The sequence below is a fragment of the Vigna radiata genome, chromosome 11 (genome assembly GCF_000741045.1).
Source record: "Vigna radiata var. radiata cultivar VC1973A chromosome 11, Vradiata_ver6, whole genome shotgun sequence".
Taxonomy (NCBI): Eukaryota; Viridiplantae; Streptophyta; class Magnoliopsida; order Fabales; family Fabaceae; genus Vigna; species Vigna radiata.
Window position 1 is genome coordinate 16521832 of NC_028361.1, and position 18753 is coordinate 16540584.

Sequence of the window (18753 nt, forward strand, 5' to 3'; positions counted from 1 at the left end):
TTATGTAGTGTTCAAATATGATGCTCCAAATGCCACCACTTTCCCACACAGTGTGTACATGTTCAAAAACTATGGGAGTTTCTTCAAGTGTGACATAAAAAAGGCTAAAATGTTGGCAAGTCCGGTGCAAGGTGGAGGAGAGGGGTTTAAGTTTGTGTTGCAGAAATGGCAGCCTCATTACTTTGCCTTCGGTGAGAGAAATGGCTTCCATTGCAACAATGGCACCATGAAGTTTGCTGTCATGCCAATGTTTAGTTCCTTCTGGCAGCGGCCATGATAGAACTGCATCAACTATTCAAACTTGTTATATTTTTGTTTTTCTTATTATATGTTTTCTTCCAATAAATTACACTTCAACTTGATTGATTTTGATCAAATTTCAATTTTGGTTAAAGATCATAAACAGCACATAAGGAGTTGTTTGTATGATAATATTAACAACAATTATATTTATTTATTATAATAATGACAATAATTGTAATAATAATTAAATATTAAATAATATAATTATCTATATGACTAAACAAGATGAAGGTAAAAATAAACTAGATAATAAAATTTCTTCTCTTAAGACACAAAAGGTTTAAATCGTTCCATCTGGTACCAGTGCTGCCAAAACGACAATGGTTTTCCGGAAACCTAAACATCACCGTCGTTATTTTTCTTCAACCACTCTGTGTTCATCTTCATCTTCTTCTTCTTCTTCTTCCAACGACGCTCTGGTTGGAGAGAGAGCAATCGCGTACCTTAAACGCCACCCTCAAATGCTGCCATCACTCTCTCATCATTTCACTCCCCAAGCCGCTTCCTACGTATTACTCCACTCCCAATCCAACCGCGGCATTCTCCTCAAATTCCTCTCCTGGGCCCAAGCCCGGGCCCACACTTTCCTCACCCCGCACTGCAAGTGTCTCGCCATTCACATTCTCACCCGCTTCAAGCTCTACAACACTGCGCACTCCCTCGCCGCCACCCTCATCCACCACACTGCCACCGACCTTTTCCGCCACCTTCACGACACTTACTACCTCTGCAACTCCTCCTCCTCCGCCGCAACCGCAGCTGGTGCTTTCGACCTTGTTGTCAAATCCCTCTCCCGCCTCGACTTCCCCGACAAAGCCCTGGCAGTCCTCCGCCTTGCCACCCGCCACGGCTTCGCGCTCGCCGTCCTCTCCCACAACGCCATCCTCCATGCGCTCCTCCGCCGCCAGCACCACAAAAGCTCCCTTCACCAAGCCGAACAACTGTTCCGCGACATGATCCTCAACGGCGTGTCGCCGAACGTGTACACTTACAACATCATGATTCGCGGCGTGGTTGACCGGGCAGACTTGGAGAAGGGGTTCGGGTTCATGCGCGAGATGGAGAGGGGAGGGGTTTCGCCGACTGTGGTTACTTACAACACGCTGATCGACGCTTGCTGCAAGAGGAGGAGGGTGAAGGAGGCGATGATGCTTCTGAGAGAGATGGCGGCGAGGGGCGTGGTTGCGAATTTGATTTCGTACAATTCGGTGATCAATGGATTGTTTGGTGAGGGGAAAATGAGTGAGGTTGGGGAATTGGTTGAGGAGATGAGTGACAAAGGGTTTGCTCCTGATGAGGTCACTTATAATACTCTTGTTAATGGGTTTTGCAAGGAGGGGAATTTCCACCAGGGGTTTGTGCTGCTTTCGGAGATGGTTGAGAAGGGGTTGTCACCAAATGTTGTTACATACACTACTTTGATCAACTGTATGTGCAAGGCTGGGAATTTGAGTCGAGCGATGGAAATTTTCGATCAGATGCGTGTTAGGGGGCTGAGGCCGAATGAGAGGACTTACACAACCTTGATTGACGGGTTCTGCCGGAAAGGGTTGCTGAATGATGCTTATAGGGTCTTGAGTGAGATGATTGTTAGTGGATTTTCGCCGTCGGTTGTGACTTATAACGCGCTTGTGCATGGATATTGCTTTCTGGGGAGGGTGGAGGAGGCTGTGGGGATTTTGAAGGGGATGGTTGAGAGGGGGTTGTTTCCTGATGTTGTTAGTTATAGCACTGTTATAGCTGGGTTTTGCAAAGAGCGGGAGCTGGGGAAAGCCTTTCGAATGAAGGAGGAGATGGTTGAGAAGGGTGTTATGCCTGATAGGGTTACATATTCCTCGCTCATACAGGGTCTTTGTCTGCAGCAGAAACTGGTGGAAGCTTTTGATTTGTTCCGAGAGATGCTGCAGATGGATCTCCCGCCTGATGAGGTTACGTACACTAGTTTGATTAATGCTCACTGCATTGAAGGTGAGTTGAGCAAGGCTCTTCGTTTGCACGATGATATGATGCAGAGGGGTTTTTTGCCGGATGATGTTACCTACAGCGTGCTTATTAATGGACTTAATAAGAAGGCTAGGACGAAGGAAGCAAAGAGGCTCCTCCTGAAGTTGTTTTATGAGGAGTCTGTACCAAATCATGTAACATACAATACACTGATCGAAAATTGCAGTAATAATGAATTTAAGAGCGTGGTAGGTCTTGTGAAAGGATTCTGCATGAAGGGTTTGATGAATGAAGCGGATCAAGTTCTTAAGACAATGCTTCAGAGGAATCATAAGCCTAATGCAGCAATTCATAATTTGATAATACACGGACATTGTAGAAGTGGAAATGTTCACAAGGCATATAATATGTATACGGAGTTGGAACATTATGGTTTTGTTTCTCATACAGTGACTGTAATTGCTCTCGTCAAGGCACTATCTAGGAAAGGGATGAATGATGAGCTGAGTCAGGTTTTGCAAAATGTGTTGAAGAGTTGTAAGCTTAATGATGCTGAGGTAGCTAAAGTACTTGTTGAGGTTAACTTCAAAGAAGGTAACATGGACGCTGTTTTGAATGTGCTAACTGATATGGCCAAGGATGGCCTGCTACCTAACGGTGGGATCCATTCATTTGCTCCGGGAAGCACCTAATGTCTTTCCTCTCGTGCCCTGAACCGTGCTTTGTATGCTGAAATTAGAATGGATCCTTCTAGCTTACACCTAGCGTGTTTGGCTTGGATTTACAATGTGAAAATGAAACCCTAGCTCCACAATTATCAAAGACCACCACCTTGGACAGGTAAACTATCTCCCATCTGTTTTCTCAATCAAGTCCTAAACAAAATTTATTTGTGAGGTGTTTCTTGCAATTGTGTATTGTTTTTCGTTTTCAATGCCCTTCCCGCAACGTGGGAATTTTTTTTACATCAAAAAGTCATTTCTTGCTAATTACACAAAATATGTCAAAATAATTCGTAATACAATTTCATTCTTATTCTTTCATGTGATTCAAACAACCAAATGTGGCCTTGTTATTTTGTTTTTATAATTGTCAAGCATGAAGTAACTCGCTTTTTCAAAAAAGGACATTGTTGTGTTTTTTCTTGGTTTGTATTTCAAATTGCAGGTTCTTATAATCGCGGATTTACTTTCAATTTGTTGTACTTTATTATTTGTTTCATGAACGGGTGCTGCTGAAGTCAAGAAAGCATAATCTGGGCATTGTTTGCCTTTTATTTTAGCATTCGAATTGTAAATTTGAATCTTAGATTGTTTGCAAAGCCACATGAATAAAATGCTTTTAATTGTTTAACTCCATTTATCGGCCAGGATTAGGTCATTAGAAATTTCCATTCCTGTTTTTTATATTAATGATTTAATGGTTCTCCAGCTTCCTCTCCTTTTTGATAGGTTGTGTTATTAGTGATAATAATTTGCAGTGAATGATATTTTTAATCTGATTTGTAATATATTTGTCTTTTACCAGAACTGAATTGGCGGTGATTACTGATGTTCTTAAATTGTTGCGTTACGTTATCACTAAACTAGAGACAAGGTTCTTTTTATTTGTTGCAGATCACCCAGTGGAGATGAAGTCTCGTCTGCTACATATAATATAAATTAAGTGGTAAATCAAATGAGATTCTCATGGAAGGAATCTTGGGCATCGGTAGGAATCTGTTAAACAACCATTGCCAGAGCCTTCTACAATGAAATCAGTCAAAACCATGGAGGTAAAAGTTTCCTTGCAAAAGATAAGGGTAGTTTGGACCATGGTGAGGGTAGTGGCAGAGCTTATTTGCAAGAAAAGTTTCCAGGCATCTTGAAAACTAGAAGGATGAATTTGCATAACGTTGAACTGGGGAGGACTATAATAAGGGAAAGTATCCTATCGGAAAGGCTTTTGCCGAAAAAGGAAATTTTATATAATTAATTTGGACCAACTAAATGCTTTGTGTGGAAGTTACAAGTGGTTTGGTCAAGAGAATATATTTTGTTGTCGCAACTAGAGAAGAGTATTTACTGAATGTTCTTCAGGAAGAGAACACACACAAACACATATACATAGAATGTAAGAAATGGAAGAAGGCACAATCCGTTGAGATTTTCATCTGGCAAAACTAGCTGTTCCAATATTAGATTTTATTTAACTCTCAAAAAGAGTCGTTGCTTACATTGGAAGCCTGAAATTGTGGGGAGCCTAAAATTTTTCCCCATGATTCTTCATTTATTTAACTATCATATTGGGAATACATATAAGCCATTTCTTTTTAGGTAAGGACAGAGACTGTTAGACTGATTTAGATGACAGTAGATTTCACGAAAGATTACGACATATGTCCTTGTAGACTAAGCCCTGTAAAAGTTTACTAGAATCACATGCTTCACATGCCTACAAACTCTGTACATTGGTTGAAAAACCTAATCAGAAGCTCAACCCGTACTTCTTTAGCCCTGATCAGATGCTGGAGAGGATTGGAAAGAGTTGCATGCAGGTTGTAATTGCCTGAAGCGAGTTCATTCAATTTTTCATTTCTCCTTACTGAAGAAAGGGGCTACTTTCTCAACAGCAGGTACAACCAGTTCCCTTGTGTTGTCAGACTCATGCACATGAACTGCCAACCTAAACAGATTCTTGATACATGTCAAATTCAAACAGGAGATCTTGATTATTAGTCCGTGAGTATCATTTCCGCACTTCTGAACACAACTGGAATCTGAAGCTAATATCCGAGCTTACTTTCCTGGTTTTTCACCTTTGATGTTTAGGGGATTATAGTGGGGGAAAACATAATTGGGAAGCAGGGGATGATAACCTTAGTTAAGGGGTTGTTGTAGTTAGAAGAGTTAAACTATGGACATAGTTCGGTGGAAAGAATAAAGGGAATTTGGAGTGGAAAAGGGACAGTAGTTGCAATTCAGGATAGAGAGGGAGAGCCCTCAATCTCTCAAATATTCAGGAATTTTATTACTATTCTTGTATAGATAGATTGTTCTTTGTATTGTACCCATGCTAGGGACAGGATTGGGAACTACGGTTCATCGATGAAGATTCATTATTTTGTTCACAGGTAGAAGAACTATATCAAAATCACAGAAAGAATCTGGCTTATTGACTTCTAAAGGCAACACTTGAAATTGCATTTTTCATGTTGACATAACTGATATATGTTCGTGAACAAATCCAGCCTTTCCAAAGGTAAAAATGCTGTAGTTTGCATGTATAGTGTATAGTATATTTAGTTGTTAAAATTTTACTTAAATTGATTGTTCAATCATTAGATATAGCTTTCTGCATTATGCTTATATGAGTTAGCAGATATACAAGTATTTCAGTTTAACTAATGATTCTATTTGAGTTTAACTAGTGATTTTAAGTTTCAGTTTGAATAATCTTTAAAGGATGATACATGTGATTTACATCAAAGGCTTTGTTATATTTTTGTTAAAAAAATCCATGGGAGAGAAAACCTTAATCCATTGGTATATAAACAAAAACAGAGAACATAGATGTATTTTGTTGACGTTCTTATATTTCCTTAAACGGAAAATTTCTAACATGATGCTAAGCGGGACTGATGTGGCGTTCAATGCTAGCTAGGAATTTTATCTATGGAAGCATTTTAGCTCTGGACTGTTGAGTGTCACTTTTTTCATTGAACGATCACTTTTGTGAATGGTCTGTGATTAGTGGTGGTGGTAGAACACCGTTGATTGTAGGTGTTGGCGTAGATGTTTGACGTGAACATGTTTTAAGAATTAGGTTTCTTCACTTTCATTTGGATTCTCTGAGTACATTCAAAGGATCTCTTAATTTCTCGTACTCTTCTGTTAAATTGTTCTTTGTACTTAGTTTTAGTTGAGCAGAAGACAACTCAAACAACTTGAAGGGTAAACAGTGAAAACTTGTTTACAATCTTTGTCTTATATTCGATATAATACATCATGTTTAAACAACCATCACTATCAGTACCTTTTATTTTAAGATTCAATATATTTTTAATACTTACAGTATCTAAAATATATTTGATGGTATATTCTTAAAGTTTTATAATTTTTTAAACCTTACCATAACTATGGTTAGTTTAATGCTATGAATAGAAAGTATTAATTAATATATTTAAGGTAATAAATGTAAGAGCTTATAAAGTAGTGTCTCATGTAATGTTCCAATATTTAGCATGTCACGGATTATTAAAAAAAGATAATTTTAAAACTTTATCATAATTCGAAAAGGAATTTTCAAAACCTCAACATTTAAACTTGTATAATTTATTTAAAATATAATAGTTTTAAAACACTGGTTTAATGAAAATGATGAAGAAAATAAAATAATTTCAATTACATTGTTTTAAAGTTCAAACACAATAATTTTAAATAAGAATTTCAAGTTTGTCTCCTGTCATTACTTGTGAAATAAACAAACCTTTATTATTCAAATATTAACTTATTAAAGCAGTGGAGATGGTTGGACTCTCAACTATATGTTTACAAAAATATAAATTATTGGAGTTCATTTTATCTTGCTTAATTAAAAGTAAGGAAGTCTTCTAGGTTGAGAGATAATGTTAATTTTCGAGTCGTTGAAAAAAAAAATTGTTGACATATTTATAGCCACCTTAATAAAATTATACTTGCTTTATTCATTGTTGGATTAAACTAAGTTTTTGTCAAAAAGATTATGAATTTAATTCTTCATTTTTACTATTGTAATTGTCAATTTGCACTTGGATAAATCAATTTCGTATTATTGTTTTATATTAAATGTTTTTTTTTGTTCTTCAAATTTAGAAGCATTATTGCTTAATGTTGAAGCTTTTTTATGTATTTAATCTGATTTTCGTATAATATATTTGATTTTAATGAAGCTTGCTTTTGTCTTATATACATGAATTTTTAATTCTGACATTAAGGATTTTTTTTATAATTATTGTTGGTCATTTTCTATTATTGTTGATATATTCTTATAAGTTTGGAGAAATTATTTCTACTACATATTTTAATACCTTAATGTTTTTTACCATTGTGATGTTGTTTTGCATCATCTAATTTTAATTATGCAACCTTAATTCCGAAAAAAATATTTTCTATGAATAATAGATGGAAAATATTTTTTTCTTTTTTTTTTCTCCCTCCTATGTTTTGAAAGTGTGTTTCTTTCTATTAAAACTTGGTTTTACATATCAAAGGTACACTAAGTATGCTTATTAGTTATAACACCAACAACCCTTTTTTGCCTTATGGTATAGATTTTATATGATTCATGCAAACATGGAAAATTTATGTTTTAGTCTTCAATTTTTTTTATTCATTTATATTTTTATAATTAAAAGTTTTGAAAATAGTACCTATAATAATTTACCAATACAAGTTAACTTATTTTACAGATGGGTATATTTATAAATTACTTTTCATTTATGAAAACATTAATTTATTTTTAATTCATTTTAATTTTTCTCTCTTAAAAGTATTTAGGAAACAAATATAAGCCTACATTCAATAACAACTTCATAACATATTCAACTGAACTAAACAAGAATAGATATTGTAATTTGTTTTATTTAAAGTGTTTCTTTTGTTTCTCTTTCTTTTTATACGCTAATAATACTGGGACGATTGAGAAATACTATATTAATCTACAATTACAAGTATTGATTTACTCCTTATATTACAAAAATGTTAGTTCATTTTTAGTTTTCAAATATAATTACTAGAGCTGTCAAAATGGGTAACCCGGCTCTACCCGATCCGGCCCACCACGGGTTGGTCACTTAGTGAGTCAACCCAATCCGGTTCATTTATTAGTGAGCTAGGAAAATCTGAACCCGGCTCGACCCACCACGGGTTGGTGGGTAAACGGGTTGGCTCACTAGCCCATTTAATTACAATTTTTTTAAATAAAAAAAATTACAAACTTTCTATATTTAAATTTAAACAAATTTCACTCCCAAAAAATGATGTTAAACTGAACACAATTCAAAATAATAATAAAAAATACAATATAATCCAAATGTTATCCAAAAACGAACACAAAAAACATACAAATAAGTTTCTTATATGACATAAGTTTCATAAATAAAATAATAAATTCAAAAAATAAAATTAGGTAGGTGGGTTGGCGGGCCAACCCGGCTTACCATGGGTTCAACTCGCATGAACCGGATTTAAATGAGCCGGGTTGAAATCTGACCCGTATAAAAAAAATTCATTTTTTTCAAACTCAACCCGATTCAAACCCGTAGTGGGCCGGGTTGGCTCGCGGGTTGTAACCCATTTTGACGGCTCTAACTAAACAACAATAGTTTTTTTTTTTGTGAAATTATAATGCATTGTAATAATCAAAAGATATCTAGTAGCAATTTGTGGGATTGAAGGATTCTTTATTTTATTTATTTTTTGAAATAAGGATATATATTAAAAATTTTAAACACTACTCATATCTAATATAAGATTGACTATAAGAAATGATTGATGTATTTACTCTTGAATAGTTATTTTTTATCTAATTTTTTAAAAATGACACATCTAAATATTTTATATTCATTTGATGTTATCCTTACTTATTTTTTACTCTTTTTTTTTTGAAAAAATATAAAAATTTACACTTTTATAACCATTTTATATTATGTATCAAATGAACGTAAAAACATATAATTATATAATTAGTATCATTACTCAACTTTTTAAACTTTATTGCATGTTTCCGATGGTATCCATGCGTGACGACATGTTCGAAAGAGAGTGAGTCAAAGACGTGTAATTGAAGTTAAAAAAGTAACAAAAGTATAACATGATAACTGAAAAGGCAAAGAGGTTGGTGAAAATGTATGACTTTTGTAGAACTTCACAAGACACAAGAAGTTAGTGCATATAGGTCTTCATTTTGAGACTAAATGATTGATACAACTAATTTATCAACTAAAAACTAGCTAATCAATTATGAGTTAACTTGTAAGTTAATTTTGTCAAATATAATATTATTAAAATTTCGATTTATGAAATTATTTTTTTTATTGAGATACTTTAATTATATTCTCTTGAAGTTTTAAGTTTTCTCGTTAATATTATTTACAAGTTTTATAGAATTATATTATTAATTAAGCTCTTACACTTTAGTTCTAGCATATTAATATATTAAGAAAACTAAAATCACTAAAAAAAATGCATGCATACTCTAATTAAAATATATTTATTGTATAACTCATATATTGAATCACAATACCAAGAAATAGATCTTACCCCGATCATGATATAAAAAGTAAAATTCCAAATCTTAAATAAGATTTTAGGTAAAATAATAATAAAAAAAAACTATTTCTCTACTTAAAAAGCATATATTTCTATCAATAACTAAATAAAACTTTAATAATAAAAGATAATTCTTATAAATACCAAAAAATCAATAGATACAAAAGCTTCATATAATAAATGTAAAAATCTTTAGGAACAACATCAATAATAGCATTTAACATTTATAGTACTTAGTACTTGAAATGATGAACAACCTAAAACAATTGAGTATCCATTACATGCATAGCCACATAATTATTGTCTTCATAATGAAAAATTATGATTGTAAACCATTAAAGATGGTCAAAAAATATAGTGAAGGAGACATATTTTCAGATGCTTCTGCAATTACGTGCCCATGAAGCATCATGCTATGATTTGCTGCTATCTAGTGTTGCACCTCAAAATAGGAGAAGACTAAAAGTGAGAGATGACGAAAATTAAAATAGGATAATGATATTTAAACAACATTTTTTTTGACAACATTTAAACATTCATTATGTGTCAATCTGTGATTGGTCAAAAATTACTCCACAATAATGTTTATGATTATTATTATTGATTGTGGAGTAATTTTTGGCCAATCATAAATTGACACGTAATGAATGTTCAAATGTTGTCAATAAAATGTTGTCTAAATATCATTATCCATTAAAATATATAGTTTTTTTTTTCTAATATTCATAATTGTAGACTTTACGTAAACATAGCTTCTCTTGCATGGCATGTAGTTCATGTAAAAGAGTAAAACATTTTTACTGTTTAGAATAGTCTTACATCATTTAAGAATCGAGGTTAAATACAGTTTAAATACTTCTTTCACTCTGTATCTAAGATATCTTTTAAGAACAAAATTATAAGGAACAAAACTTTAAAATAAACAATATCTTATATGTATAGTAATTGACTTTAACGATATTAGTTTTAAAACATATGAGAGGGAAAAAAAATTTGGCAAAGCTATGAGTAGAAGAAAAAAGTTAGATTTTGATTCTCTCGTGTAAGAATGTTTTCCTTGAAATATTAAAGAGTTGTTGATAAACAAATTGAAGATTAGCTTTAATCCTCTTGCATTTTGATGATGAAACACAAATTTATTGTCTGACTGCGACTTCCGTATTTGAATGGGAGTGAATAATGTATATAGCAGTAATTAACTTTAGAATAAGCATCAAATTCTTTAATAATTTTGATTTATTAGCTTAATGTAATAAATTATTATTAACTAAACAATTAATTACCTTTAGTATTTACCAATTATTTATATTTGATAGTAACATATTAGCTCAAAGTTAATAAACTATTCCTAACATAATCGATTGAGTTATTATTGGTTTCTTTCCCACAACACTTAATAAAGTAATAATTTAAGTAAAGACAGTTACTTACCTCATATTTATTCAACACATTTAATCAATCAATTATATGAAATAATAATAGATTAAATTGTTCAAATTTTTAGCTGAAACAAAAATGTATAATTAAATATTATCTAAATCTAACTAATTAATTCATCCTAAAATTTTTTTGTGTATTTTTTCTCCATGTTTAATTATGTTTTTTTTTGAAGTTTTTATACTTTTATGTATTTGGTATTTAAACAATTATTTTAACATTCCTTATTGTATACTTTTCTTTTATTGATAATCTTTGTTTCCGTTGTTAAACAATATTCTATCCTATTATTGTTTTTTAAGTGTCATAGTTTTAAAATGTTTACTTTTATTTAATTGTCATTTTTAAAATTTAAGAAAATATTGATTATTCTTTTATAATTTATATCATTATGACTTGACTTCACTACAGAAATTGACAAATCTAACTCTTAAACCAAATTGATATTTAATTACTCATAAGTCTCACGACTTTGCTTTCACTAACGCAGACGAAAGCAACACATAAGGCAAGTTTATTTAATTTCATTGACTCCATTTTCATGTTAACATACATCCACGAAATTACAACGTTCCTATTCACAAAATGAAATTAATAATAAAAAATTAAATAAAATTTAACTTTTCATAAATTTAAATTATTTTATATATAAGGTAGTTTACATAATAAATAGTTAGCTTTCAGGTTAAGCTTTTTATTGTCGTTAATAATTTTTTTTCACTATACGCTATGTGTATGTGTGTTTTCTTTTTTATAATAAACACAATAAAATTATTACTATTATTATAAAAATAAATAAAAATTATAAAGGTGCTTAATTTTAAGAAAATAGTCAAATTAAAAAAGTCCGATAAAATTATTAATGTTACTATTTTAATTTTAAACAATTATTATTTGAAGAATAAAATAAAAAGAAAATATGTATACAAAAAAGGAGAAATATTTTTATATAAAGACGATATAAATGATATAGATGACCTATTAATTATTTTTAAATTAATAACTCTTTACGATCATGATTCGAGAAATCTAGTAATTGAATATTATAAAGAGAGAATAAATTTTGTCAAAGATTTTCCACTCATCCTTGATAATAATATTAATGATTGGCATTATTTTAATATTTTTTATTTCATTTTTTTAATTACATCATTTATCTTATTCCATATTTCGTTCTATTTTATCTAGTACAAACTTTGTAACATCTAAATTTCACAAATTAACATTATTAATTGCATCGTTACAATTTAGATATTAAGCAAACCTGATCATAAACAATTGAAATAAACGCAAGCATACCAATATGGGTAGTTGCAATCTTTAAAATTTCTAAAAAGGAAATAAATATGTCACTTAAGCTTTTATATAATATAACAAAACCAAGGAGTTACACCATACTCTATATTTAAGTACATTGCTCCAAAACCTAAAACTTTAAACATAGCTTTCAGTCTACTTTATAGAATCACCTCTACCTATAATCTCATCTACTCATGCCATAGAAACAATCATTACAAAAAAGAAACAAAAACACAAACAACAAAGGAAGATAAGTTAATAGATAGACAATTTATCACTCAATATCTCGATCAATTCAAAATATAGCATTTAATGATTTAACCATCAGACCATTCATAGACACCTAAGTAAAATATAATATCTAAATTTATGCATTGATTTGGACTCTAATAATTATGCACCTGTCATCAAATGAAATTGAAATCCTTAAAACCTCAAGTTTTACAAACCATTAATAGAGTCTAGTTTCCCCCTCCTCCTAATAGGGTAAATTCTCTATAATTTAAGAGAAATGGAGTCAATGCATAACACTAACTAATTTACTATATCCTTCTTCCTTAGGAAAGCCATGGTCATACAAGCAAAACAGAACCTACAAAGTAATAAAGTCTTTCTATCAACCTTGAAAACCCTTCCTATAAGTAGAACTTTCATTTTCAATCATAAATATCCACTTAAAATATACATGATCATCTCCACCTTAGAGATTACTACTCATATACATATATTTTATCAATACATCATCGAAAATCATTTCATTATCACCACTTTCAACCATGAATAACATCAGTAATACATGAAAAACAGAAATCAAAATATATAAAAAAAAACATAGATATTGAAAAACATCAAAGCATAATACAATACTTGCTAGCGTCCAATGGTACTGGGGAGTGCTCTACGCTGATGTGCATAAAGGGTCACTATCAAGGGAGCGCTCAACGACATAAACTTAAACTCAGGATTAATAACCCCTAGAGCTCTTTGACTTGAGAGTGCTCAACGATGAAAATCAACGCTCAAGGTTAAGGCTATGGAGCTCGTTGATCTGAGCATGCTCAAGAGTAAAAATCATGTCACGAAATGATATTGACTTAAACACTTTGGAATTGGCATTCGATGCCCATAGGCCACCGCTTAACACCATTTTCTAAATCTTTACAAATTTTGTACTATGTTTTTTATTTTTTCATTCTAATAAACTTTAATTAACGTTAATATACTAATTTTTTGAATATTTTCTAAAATAATAAAATTAGTGTACATTGATATATTTTAGGAAAATAATAAGGAATCAGAAGAACAATCAAATTTCTCAATTCATTTTACATATCATACAAAGATATGAAGGAAGGTTCAACACACACATAGATCTCCACATTGGTAAGATATTGTCCGTTTTGGGTCAAGTCCTCACGGATTTGCTTTTGGTACCACTCCAAAATGTCTCTTATTAATGAAGATATCTTATACGTATATAAACTTATGCTCATCTCTTATTTTATCCAATGTGAGATTTTGTTTGTATCCAATAAGATAAAGTATAATTAACATGTACGTGATGATAACATTTAGTAATAGAATAATATTAATGAAATTTTCACACACTCTTCTTAAACTATATTTTAGAAAGAAAAAAAAAACAAATGACTGTGGATTACAGCAACATTACAATCATTATTAAACATGATAATGATATGGCATAAATGCTTTTTTTCTTTTTTAAGCTCATGCTTAAATTTGTCCATATATTATGATTCAAATTTCTCCGCCATTTTCTTGGCATATCTATGTTGTGACCAATCTCATGTACTTTTTTTTAACTTGGACAAAATCCGTTAGCAATAAGAAGAGAAATTGCTAATGGAAACACATTAGGGTGGGAAACAGGTTGTTGAAGGTGAAAGAAAAACAAAGACACTTATAAAAGACGACCTTAGATTTAGTTTTAAAATCCTCGTTTTTGTGTACATAGTTTGACAACTACACTTTTTCTCACAGGAGAGTCATAAATGCACGCAAAGAATATCATTTTTCTTCTTGCAACGTGCAAAACCAGCAGAAATCGTTAGTGTACAGACAAACGCAGGATTTGGTTGGAGGTGACATCACATCACAAACCAATTTTTACCACGACCAAATACAATGTACAGACAAAACATGTACCAAATCATAATATTTGTTTCTCATATATATATATATATATATATATATATATATATATTTACGGTGATACGAGATAATAATTTTATAATGTTCTAATAGCAACTAAAATAATATATCTAACAAATCAAAAATTGTGCTATAATGAATTTTAACATGATTTTAATACAGTGTTAAAAAGAATTAAATCGATCTCACTTTTATAAAATTAGTTTAATTTTACAACAAAATAAAATTTACATGTTTTATATACTTAAACTTAACTTTTATCTCCAGATAATTTAGAAATTTTTGTAGATGTTTTAAAGGTTATTATGATAGTTATAAAAAGATAAAAAAAAAAAAAATTAATGAGTATTTTTTTGTATCTGTTTATATTAAAAGATATTGTTTTATAAAAATATTAATTATTTCGGTAAGGTTTGGAGTCCCTCGTTTAAAACACTCTGGTTAGACCTTAAATACTGGATGGGCCTTGAAGACTGGACAGATCTTGAAGACCGGGTGGACCTTGAATACCAGACGAACCTAAGTATTCTAGGTTGTCTTGTGGATGGACCTTACTTGTTGTCTCTAAGACTGGGCGAGTTTGTTGAAGGTCGGACGAGCTCTCTAGTCGTCTTCGTACTCCAAGTAATATTATTCACTCTCCTTCCTTCTTTTCTAAGTCGTAGGAACATACACATGTCAAAGGCACTCTGATGCTCAAGTTAGTAATGTAATCGAGCGGTTAACACAGCAAGTAATTCACATGTGTTGTGCATTGTGTCCAAAAATCATACCTGGGACCTTTATTTATATTAGTTCTAATGGACCTTTACCTTTCGTCGGCCTAATGACGGTCCAATCACACCTTAATCTTCATTGGGGACTTTAATGAATTATTATTGTTTATAATCTAACCATGTGGTCAACTTAAACAGTCAGATTAGATGGTTGGTCGGCCTGGAAAGAGTTGTTCAACTTGGATGATTGACTTAGATTGTGGTCAGTTTGGATAATCAGCATGGTGATTGATCGACTTGGGAAGAGCCGTTCAACCTAAATGGTTGGCCTAAATTGCCATCGACCTAATGGTCGATTGGTCTGGAAAGAGTCGTTCGACTTATATAATCGACCTTGAAAAAGTTATACTATACATAAATGGTCGACCTTAGGAGAACTCTTCGAGTGAGAGGACCACATAGTACACAAAGGACAATGCACTATGTCAACCTTCACTGAGCCATTCGGTTTACGGTAGTAGAAGTAACATACGCTACACTAATGTTTCAATATTTATAAAATGTAATTTAAAGTTTAGAATTTTAGTAGAATCGGGAAGGAAAGGAAAAAGTATAATATATAACCCAGAAAAGAACCAACCACAACAAATCGAGAATGTACAAAATGAAAATTGAAATTATCATTTGGTTGCAATTTTTCAAAACATGGTCACCAAAATCACAATTTAATCAACAGATTAACCAAGATTAAAACTAGTGATCTGGCTTAATTAACCGATCATTAGGATCCAATTCTTGCACTGAAGTGATGCATCCCAGGGTTGAAACCCAAGCACCCCAACAACCCCTGTTTGTAAGGCAACAATGTTTTCTTCTTCATCTCCACAGAAGCGGCCCGGTTCACCGTGTAATGCAACTCGTGAGCCGAAACCGGTCCCCTCCGTCTCGAAACCGAACCGGAACTCTCCACGGATCGGAAGCTCAGGTTCCGCACATCCTCCTGCGCCGTCGTTTTGGACAGAACCGTGTATTTCCGAAGGGGATCCTTGTCGGAAGCTCTTCCCTCAGAAGCGCTTCGGAACAGCAGAAAATCCTTCAGCCGCCACTTTCGGTACCCTTTCCCGAACGAAATCGACGACAAGAACGAGGAATGGGAAACGCCCTCGGAGGCCTTGTTGATACCTTTTTCAGTTGAAGATACCGAATTAACATCGATGTCATCACTGTTGGTTTCAGGTTCTCTGCGTAGTGATATGGCAGAAGAAGTGGAAAACGATAAGGATCTTTCTCTGATTCTTCTACGTTCTGATAACGACGGCGATGAGAGTGGTGACGGTGATGATGACACGTTATCTGTTCTTTGGGATGGGATTTTGTTTTTGTCTGATGTCGGAACGGAGGAAGGTAAAGAGGGTTTCAAAGGTCTGATCTTTCCGCCGAGAAAGAGTTCGTCAGCAGAAAGGGAAGGCCTTTGAACATGACTGCCGAAGTCGAATTCAAATTCATCTTCAGTGGTGGTGAGAGCGGAAGCAGAGGAGTGTCTTCTGGTGGGGCTGGCGGGGGCACTGAAGAAGAAGTTGCCAAAGCGTTGAGGGCTGGAAGGTGCGGTGATGTAAGGGGAGGAGCAGCTGCTATCGAAGTTGAACTCCATGGAAGAAGAAGAAGAAGGTGGTGGTGGTGGTTGAAGCGGTGGAGGAGGAACTGCCACCACCACTTCCATAATGGTGTTGTTTGGCAATTGGGATTTTGAGTTTGGAGAAATGGATGATGGGTGTGGAGTAAGGGTATAAATATATGCAGACAGAGACAGGAGAAGGAAGGAGAGAGGAAGATGAAGGGTGGAAATTTGACTGTTGTGAATGATTTTGGTCATTAGAAAATACATTAGCCACCTTTTGCTTGGAATTTTGTTATATTTTTATGTTTCTATCTTTTCTAAATTTTAGATTTGTCAATGACACGTTAGTTAGTAACAAATTTAGATTCATTATAAATTGTGTGTTCTTACAAAATAAGAACATTGACATTATTTCTAAAGACAAAAATTGAGCATATAAACTAATTCAAAACACAAAATTCTTGTACATTAAAAGAACTAAAACACTCATTTTTCTAATCTTCATATTTTAAAATTGACCAGAGTTAACACTCTTGAGTATTTTTTTTTATAGATTTTACATCAATGTTATTTTAAGAAATAAACTTTAAATCTAATTTAATTTTACATCAATGTTATTTTTTTATAGATATGAAACTTCAAATATATTTTTTCATGTCGATGTTGGGGGAGGTACGACAGACACATAGAACTCCACACATGGTAAGACATTGTCCGTTTTGGGCCAAGCTCTCACAGGTTTGCTTTTGGTACCACTCCAAAAGATCTCTTACCATTGGAGATATCTATGTGTATATACCCTTAACTAGTCCTTCTTTCACTCAATGTGGGACTTTGTTTGCTCTCCAACAGTCGAGGTATATACATCTCAAACTAAATATTAATAGATATATGATAATAGTCCGATAACAAATAGAACAATGTATGCACACAAATCTGATTATAATAGATTTTAACATGATTCTAATATCATCATGTAAAAAAGTTAATTTTAAACTCAACTCAATCCACGTAAGACTTGTGATTTTTTTTTTTTATTTGGGAATAGGTGAAGCAGAAGAGAATTGTAAAGCAGTTTGTTTTGTTATTCCGGCGAAGAAGAAATTTGGGTGTGGCCATTACTTCAGCAATTGGCTTGATATGCAAATTGTTTTGGTCAATAAATGGCAAACGGTATTCGAGAAGCAGCAGTTAGTTATTTTATTATAAGGACATAATCAATTTGGCATGTGTGAAATATATTATTGTATGACTTTGCTCGCTGTAATTCACGAAAAATAGTGACAATGGATCTAGAAGAGGAGACTCTTTGAAGAGACAAAAAGACACTTGTAATTTAATTTTCCATCTTTATTCAGAAAAAAAAAAGAAAAAATTAAAATTAAACATAGTTGACACTGAAATTAAACCCTGAATGGGGGTGGTTGAAATTTGAAGAAAATTTATACCGTTGAAATTAAAGAGAAGGCTCCGAAAAGAAGAGAAAACGTAAAGATGTAAGAGATTCGGAAAGTGGTAATTAAAGTTTTAAGAAAATAGCGTTGAAAGTAAAGAGCAGCGTGGTGAAGAAGGAAGAAAGACAAAAGGAAACTTAGGTTACCGTTTTCAACATCAGTTCAAAAGAAAGCTGATCATCAATAATGTCACTTAAATATTCTCATATTTACTATCTATTATAAAATATTAAATTGCTACAACATTTTGTTCAATCTTATCTTTTGGATAAGTCAAACACTAACCTAAATAATCACATTTCCTTTCATTTTAGGTTACCAGAAATAGTTTTTCAGATCATCATTAAAGGATGTAAAACTAAGTCTACTTTTATGTTCGTCTTCTAGAATCACTTTTCATCATCTATTACACATCTAATCCTCGTAATATATATATATATATATATATATATATATATATATATATATATATATATATATATATATATATATATATATTCTTCTCTTGAAGAAAACAAAAT

The 18753-nt window shown here is 32.4% G+C and overlaps 2 protein-coding genes across 4 annotated transcripts; one reads left to right on the plus strand and one right to left on the minus strand.

Moving 5' to 3' along the window:
- Nucleotides 1–541: 541 nt before the first annotated feature.
- Nucleotides 542–6170, plus strand: LOC106777971 (pentatricopeptide repeat-containing protein At5g39710). Of its 3 annotated transcripts, none has more exons than XM_022787408.1 (2): nt 542–3087; nt 3775–6170. In XM_022787408.1, the coding sequence occupies exon 1, from the start codon at nt 624–626 to the stop codon at nt 2937–2939; it is 2316 nt and encodes a 771-aa protein (XP_022643129.1). In that variant the 5' UTR covers nt 542–623; the 3' UTR covers nt 2940–3087; nt 3775–6170. The 3 variants fall into 3 exon arrangements, with proteins under 3 accessions (XP_022643129.1, XP_022643130.1, XP_014521304.1); XM_022787409.1 differs by having other exon boundaries at nt 3844–6170; XM_014665818.2 differs by having other exon boundaries at nt 3864–6170.
- A 9584-nt stretch (nt 6171–15754) lies between these two features.
- On the minus strand, nt 15755–17069 carry LOC106777269 (verprolin-like). Its single transcript, XM_014664836.2, has one exon. The coding sequence runs from the start codon at nt 17043–17045 to the stop codon at nt 15942–15944; it is 1104 nt and encodes a 367-aa protein (XP_014520322.2). The 5' UTR covers nt 17046–17069; the 3' UTR covers nt 15755–15941.
- Between the last annotated feature and the right edge of the window lie 1684 nt (nt 17070–18753).

Excerpts from the sequence above, each read along its gene's own strand:
- LOC106777971 (XM_022787408.1), top strand. The coding sequence starts at position 624 with ATGGTTTTCCGGAAACCTAAACATCACCGTCGTTATTTTTCTTCAACC.
- LOC106777269 (XM_014664836.2), bottom strand. The coding sequence starts at position 17,045 with ATGTATTTTCTAATGACCAAAATCATTCACAACAGTCAAATTTCCACC.